This window comes from Topomyia yanbarensis, chromosome 2 (assembly GCF_030247195.1).
Source record: "Topomyia yanbarensis strain Yona2022 chromosome 2, ASM3024719v1, whole genome shotgun sequence".
In the NCBI taxonomy this organism is placed as follows: domain Eukaryota; kingdom Metazoa; phylum Arthropoda; class Insecta; order Diptera; family Culicidae; genus Topomyia; species Topomyia yanbarensis.
Genome location: NC_080671.1, coordinates 172,698,156 through 172,705,714, shown reverse-complemented (window position 1 = coordinate 172,705,714; position 7,559 = coordinate 172,698,156). Strand labels below are relative to the sequence as shown.

The 7,559-nt window shown below is 42.6% G+C and overlaps 2 protein-coding genes across 3 annotated transcripts in view; one reads left to right on the top strand and one right to left on the bottom strand.

Annotated features, from left to right (window-relative positions):
* Positions 1–421: 421 nt before the first annotated feature.
* On the top strand, positions 422–6,699 carry LOC131682132 (uncharacterized). Its single transcript, XM_058963370.1, has 3 exons — positions 422–1,155; positions 5,372–5,699; positions 5,881–6,699. Coding segments are annotated over exons 1-3 (489 nt in total). The 5' UTR covers positions 422–995; the 3' UTR covers positions 5,882–6,699.
* LOC131682131 (sodium/potassium-transporting ATPase subunit beta-2-like) overlaps positions 6,690–7,559 on the bottom strand; it is a 57,615-nt gene continuing 56,745 nt past the window's right edge. For both annotated transcript variants that reach the window (XM_058963368.1, XM_058963369.1), the window contains 2 exons: positions 7,270–7,540; positions 6,690–7,196 (listed from right to left, as the gene is read on the bottom strand). In XM_058963368.1, the coding sequence (XP_058819351.1) occupies positions 7,087–7,196; positions 7,270–7,540 (381 nt within the window). In that variant the 3' untranslated portion in view covers positions 6,690–7,086. The remainder of the gene's footprint in view (positions 7,197–7,269; positions 7,541–7,559) is intronic.

Sequence of the window (7,559 nt, the reverse complement as noted above, 5' to 3'; positions counted from 1 at the left end):
CTATATGTGTGTATTTATCTAATAGTGTCACTCATTTTGTCTAAGGATGGACCGATTTGAACAAAATTAGGCTCAAATGAAAGCTGATATTGAATTTTATTTCAATCGAATTTCTAGTTCTTAAGTTACGGGTTGAATAGTGCGGTCACACATGACAGTTCCATATAAACTGGTATCACCATGTTACGTAAATGATGCATAATTTAATAAATTAAGTTCGAAATTACTTGGATTTATAACCCTCTTTTGACCAGTTTAGTCGCCTCCGGAGCAAGCTGCTTCGAGGTTCATTTCATGAATAGAGTTCATAACTGTTTATCAAGAGCAGGTAATTCGGTTTGTAAAATTATAATCTTAAATCAAAGCAACAGCAACTACTGTTGAATCACTTGTTCTGTGACTCTCGGACCGATCGGTCTATCTTTCTAATCCGTGCAGTGTAACGTTGAAAATAATAGTGTTAATCCGCTGCCAATGTTATCTTGCACATTCTCCGCCTCGTTGAGGTTTCAGTATTTTTTCCCTTTTTTGTGTTTCTGCTAATTTACCGTTTCCGGCCAATGAGCAGTGAAGCCGTGTTTTTCTAGTAAGACGTCCGGATACCGTTATATCTAGACCAACACGTGGAAAGGGCGTAAGTGCAATTGAGAGCCTCTCTGTGTTTACTTTCTCTTTCGATTATTATGGCTTTATCATAAAACTTCCCAACATTTTTTCAGTATATATCGAAAGATTCTGATTTTGTCTAGCGTACAATGCTAAGAGTTAAACAGCAAAGGTTAAAGCGGCCGAGTAATTGGTGGAAGAGAAAGTATACAAAGAGGGACTCTCATTCGCACTTACGCCCTTTTCACATGTTGGTCTAGATATACACAAGTTAAGTAACGGTATAATACTACACTTCCGATTCTCATCTATAATAACGGCTTGCACCGGACAATAGCCCCGTGCAAAAATGACTTCCCCTGATAGTGGTTCATCTCAAGGTGAGATAGATGTCGGCTCCTCGGCTCAAGGTTTATCCAAGCTCGGCCACTGGGCATTACGTGATCTTCTTCCGGACCAAAGACAACAAGTGTTTGAATCTATTGCAGATGTCTCGTGTTCTGAGGAAACTGTATTCGGCCGTGACAGAAATATTGAAAATTCGTCCTGGTAAGATTCGGTTAGTGGTAAAATTTCTATGCTCGCAATGCTTGCTACGGGTCCTTTACGAAGGAGTACAGAGTGTATATATCAGATAACAGGGTTCAAGTCTGCGGGGTCGTGATGATTCGAGTCTGAGTTACGAGGATCTGCTGACATGTGGGACTGGCCGTTTTAAAGTGCTTCAGCCGGTGAAGATACTAGAGTGCAAACGTTTGCGTTCAGCATCAGTCGCAGCTGACCGAAAAAGGACATATTTCCACTCAGACTTGTATCGGGTGACTTTCGCCGGGTTTTCTATACCTAATTACGTCCTCTTTGACAAGGTTCGTCTACCTGTTCGCCTTTTTGTGCCTCGGGTCATGAACTGTACTAATTGCAAACATTTGGGTTATACAGCCTCCCGTTGTAGCTTAAGGTTCGTTGTGGGAAATACGGTAGGAATCATGTGGATGATTCCTGTGGAAGGGATGTCGAAAAGTGTTTCTACTATGTGGGAAACCCACATGATCTCCCAACATGTCCCGCTTACAAACAGTGCGAGTAGAATCTTAACCGTTTCTTTCGGGGCGCTCTAAGCGATCTTTTGCAGAAATGCTAAAGATAGCTATGCCACCAGCCTCTACGAACATCTATACTAGCTATTCAACTGACGAAGGCGAATGTGATGAACCCCAGGAGGGAACATCTTCTGCTGTGCCTAGAAACAAAAAAGAGGAACATTTCCTCTCGCAAGCTTCGTTGTAACAGCCAGAAGGTGTCTCTTTAAGGTCCCCTGAAAATAACTACTCGAGGAAGTACTGATGTAAAACCGAAGCAAGCCGCTCTCGGGCTCAGAAACCTGAGCTCAGAAAATGAGTTTCCAGCAGTTTCAGGGACACAAAAACCTCAAGTGTTCCCATATCTCAACCAGAGAAAGAAACCAGCGCCGGTTTAATAAATTTCTCTGACATTGTGGACCGTACCTTTACTGCATTAAATATTTCTGACTCTCTTAAAAGCTTTCTTCCCGCAGTAAAAACATTTTTGATGCAGTTTTTCTTGCGAAATGGCCCCGCCTATCAGCGATTGTATCCTTCGATGGCATATTCGTCGATCGAGGTCACGGATCTGATCACTGCTCTACAGTGGAATTGCAGAAGGATTATCCCGGGAAATCGATTCATTAAAAATGTTAATAAATAATTTGAAATGCGATGTATTCGCATTACGTGAAACATGGCTTATTCCAGAAATTGTTCTCAACTTCCCCGATTTTAATATTATTCGCTTGGATTGAGAAGACTCTTACGGAGGGGCACTTTTGCAGATCAAAACGTGCTATTCTTTCAATCGAATCGACCTACCCTCGACACCAGGCATTGGCGTTATAGCTTGCCAAACCAAAGAAAGCAATGCAAAAGCAAAGACCACCTACACCCCCTAGAGCCTCAGTTAGCCATCGACGACATGGCGATATTGCGGAACTGTTCTCCATACAGAAGATAATTTTAGCTGATTTTAACTCCCACGGCACGGCATGTGGTTGCCTTCATGACGATAATCGTTCAACCTCACTCCATGAGCTTTGCGACAACTTATGATATGACCGTTTTGAATACGGGTGAAATGACACGGATTCCGGTCCCTCCAGCGCGTCCAATCGCTTGAAACATGTCCCTCTGCTCGACATCGCTGCGGGTACATTGCATGTGGAAGGTGGTTTTGGATCCCCACGGCAGCCACCATCTGGCAATCGTAATTACTATTGCTGATGGTTCGGGGTCATTGAATACAATTAATGTTTCACATGAAATATTGATTTGAAGAGCTACGGGTCCACGATATCAGGCAAAATCGAGTCCACCCAAGTACTTCCTCCGGAGAAATAGTATGGGTTCCTGGTTGGCTTGATTCTCGATACCGCGATTCAAGCTCAGAATAGACGCGTACCTGACGCGAACTCTCGCGGGTGTCCTCCCAACCCATGGTGGGACATAGAGGGCTCAGATATGTACGCGGAGAAGGCTGCCGCGTATGAGACCTATCGGGACGACGGGTTACCTGCTAACTATTGGCAGTACGCGATGTTAGAATCGCGAATGAAGAGTTTGATGAAAGCCAAGAATCGTAGCTACTTGCGCCAGTACGTTGACGGGATAACGAGAGGAACATCGATGAGCACTTTTTGGGGAACGGCCTGGTGCTTATGAAAACGAAACAGTACTAACGAGAGCGTGGAATATTCAAACATTTTGATATTTGATTTCGCCAAGAAAATTTGTCCGGATTCCGCTCAGAAGATCTACCGCACTGCTTCCCCCACGATAACGCGAACAAAACACCGCTTTCGATGGTGGAGTTCTCACTTGCTCACTTATTATGTAACAATAGACATAGTCAAACTTAACTTGTTAAAGAATCTGCCAGACTTTGCCAAGAGACGCTTGTTGAATTTATTTAATAAGTTTCCTGAGGGTAGCATTGTCCCTCATGACTGGTTATCGCCATCCAAAAACCAGGAAAACCAGCCTCTGACCACAACTTGTTTCGACCGATTGCAATGCTGTCCTGTATCTGGAAGTTGTTTGAGAAAACGATATTGTTTCCCCTCAACAATCGGGTCGAAGCAAATGGCTTACTGTCAGATACACAATTTGGCTTTCGCAAAAGTAAAGGGATGAACGATTGTCTGGAATCAGTTTTCTTGGATATTAAGGGGGATTTTGATTCAGTTTCTATCAAAATTCATTCAAAGAAGCTGCACTAGCATGGTCTTTCACTGACTCTTTTTGCTAAATTTGTTGTCTGAATAACACATGCAATTTTTGCATGGTGATCTATCGACATCACGTATTATCTACATAGGCCTTCTCTAGGGCTCATATTTTAGCCCCCTTCTCTAGAACTTTTGCGTGAATGACATTGACGAATGTCTTGTCAATTCCTGTACGCTAAGGCAGCTTGCAGATGACGGTGTAGTCTTTATTACAGGTGCCAAGGCTGTCGATCAGCAAGGACCATTGCAAGATACTTTGTACAATTTGTCTGCTTGAGCCCTCCAGATGGGTATCGAGTTCTCCACCGAGAAAATTGAGCTAGTCGTATTTTCAAGGAAGCGTGAGCCAGCGCAACTACAGCTTAATTTAATTGGTCAAGCTATTTCTATACCTGGGGATGTCACATCATGTATCTGAAGTGCCAACAAAGGATCAACTTTCTTCGGACAATAACCGGAACATGGTGGGGTACCCACCCGGGAGACCTGACCAGGCTGTACCAAACAACGATATTGTCGGTGATGGAGTACGGGAGTTTCAGTTTCCGCTCCGCTGCAAACATACATTTCATAAAACTAGAGAAAATTCGATATTGCTGTTTGCGCATTGCTTTGGGTTGCATGCACTTGACACATACGATGAGTCTCGAAGTGTTGGTGGGCGTTCTTTCGTTGAAAAATCGATTTTGGGACCTCTCATATCGATTGCTCATCTGATGCGATATCTTGAACCCGTTAGTAATTGCAAATTTTGAGAGGCTTGTCGAGCTCAATTCTTAAACCCTATTAATGTCCTTGTACTTCGATTACATGGCAGAATATAGCAATCCTTCTACATATTATCCCAACCGTGGTAATCTCCCCCATTCTTCTGATTCAACTGTATTCTTCGGAATCCCGGATAATATACGTCCGCAAGTGATCCTAACCATCTTTCACAGTAAATTTCAAGAAGTCGACTGCAGCAAGATGATTTACTCCGACGGGTCAAGGTATATTCAATCAAAAGCTCACCGCCTCATTCAAACTCAATGTTACTGGTTCAGTTTACGTCGCAAAACTTGCTGCTATTCAGTATACCCTTGAGATTATTGATACTTTGCCCACCGATTTTTACTTTATTGTCTCGGACAGCTTCAGTGCAATAGAAGCTCTCCTTTCAATGAAACCTAGAAAGCACTTTCCGTATTTTCTGGGGAAAATCTGGTAGCTCAAGCGTGCTTTCTCTGTAAGATCGTACAAGATTACCTTAATTTGGATTCCCTTACATTTCCGTATTTTCTGGGGAAAATCTGGTAGCTCAAGCGTGCTTTCTCTGTAAGATCGTACAAGATTACCTTAATTTGGATTCCCTTACATTGCTCCATTCCAGGTAATAAAGAAGCGGCTTCTTTAGCTAAGGCTTTAGAAGGTGACATATACGAAAGACCAATCTGCTTCAATGAATTTTTCAATATCTCTCATCAGACGACGCTAGAAAGTTGGCAGACGTTTTGGAGCAATGGGGAGTTAGGACAGTGGCTACATTCTATCATCCTGAAGGTATCAACGAAACCTTGGTGCAGAGGAATGGATGTGGATCGGGATTTCATTCGTCTGATGTCTCGGCACGCTGGACGCTGATCTCGGACGTATTGGGCTCACGAATAGCGGTATCTGCGCTTCTGGCAACGGTTACCACGATATCGAACATATTGGCTGAGCAGGCGCCGAGTACTGTCCTGCCAGATCTCAACTATTCGATTCCCTTCGGGCCCGAGGAAGATCACCCAATATCACGGTTCGAGATGTACTGGCAAGTCGCGATCTCCTCTGAATGTCTCTTGTATACTGCCGTTATACGCATAATTGTCCCATGTATATAGGGAATCCCATAGAACATGGGACAAATATGCGTATTACGGCAGTATACACCTTCCTAAAAACCATCAATATTGAGATTTAACTGCCTCTATTATTTTTCTTATCTTTCTCAGAAATGCTCTTTTCTGCCTACTGTGCCCTAACGATGGTTTGATGTGACTCCAAGACGACACAAAGCATCTCTGTCGAATGACCCAATAAACATGAGACCTATAGCACAACATGACACGCGCAACGCGGTGTGTTGCCGATCCGTATCTGAGCCGTACTACGAAGTCGTCTGGAGCAACCCCTGCCGGCTCGAAAAAGACCGCCGAGGTTTTATTATAAAGGTATAAGTTCTTTGCAGCCTTTGAATTAAGCAGTTCGAAAAATTCAGTAGGGGAGACCGAGGCTAGTACCACCTTAACCTTCCGACAGTCGCGCTAGTGTACTGAGTACACGCTGCTCTGAAAATCTAGCGAAATCGTCTTAGGACCATAACGGCTGCTCGTTCAGTGGGCCATAAGCGCGACTTCCGGAACGTTAAATAACACAAAATGTTTAAAATTAAGAAAATTTACATACTCTGCTCGAAAACACTGTATCGCCCACAACTTCTCCAAATAAAACGTTTTGTAATAAAAAACGATAAAGTGTTCAGATTAGTTGAGGTGCACAACGAGGCTATATCTATAATAGAAACGGCGAAAAGAGGATTCCGCCAAATTATCCTGACTGCCAGGTTGTCTCGGGATCCCCTATTTCGAACCATTTGAACACGATTTTTTTACATATTACTTAGTGAGGTACATCCACAACTATGAATCTCCAGTTCCAAGGTCCATACAAGCATAATTCAGCTTATTCTCCTCTCTGTTTGTTATTCCTAATACTGATTGAAAAGGGCATGAAATTTATAGTACGGTTATGAAAAACTCAATTCATGTTCTATAACTTTATTAGCTGTTCTAATATAACTCTAATCACATTTCAGTTAAGTAAACAATTTCATCGGAATCCTCTAATTTCGATTCGCAATTTTTCAGTTGTATGGCTCTGAGATGCTTGACAATTCTGGTTCTAGGGGTAATCACAATAAGTTATAAACAATAACCCGAACGAGCCATCATAAACGTGACCCAAAGAACTATTTGAAAGCAAAAAATAAGAAAGGTAGAAAACAATAACAACTATAATTATGAAAAAAACAAGTACAACCAACAAGCCGAAAGCATTCAAGTATCGTGTGGCGCACCTTAAAACAGTTCAGTTCACTTTTTTTATCGCGTCACTCAGCCCAGCAAATATTAGAATAAAATTAGTTATTCTAAATTATTCTACTCGATCAGCAACGACAGTAGTATCGATCCTTGTCGGTCGAGATGTCCTCCGCGGTAGATTACATTTTTGGCCCACGCGCGGCATTCGATGTTGATGTTGCGTTTCACTGCGGAAGGAAATTAAAATTTTAATTACATTATTTCGTATGGTAGAGTTCCTTTTGCAATTTCGTGCAGTACCTGTTGGACGAGCTAAATGGACTGCTACCAGGGGATTGAGGTATTCGGCCTTATTCATATAAGGGTAATAGTAGGAAGCGAAGCCACGGTTCGGGTAGTATTCGAGAGGACCTATTGCCTCGCTGTCGGCTAAGTTCAAACCATTGCAAGATATCCAAACTTGTTTACGTTCATTTTCGGGTAGTGATTTGATGTGGTCGACCAGGTCGGTGGGCATGTCGTGAGGTAGTTCATTCACATTGTCGTAGGGTTCGGGAATCCAACCGTAGATCTGAAATGATAGAATTCGT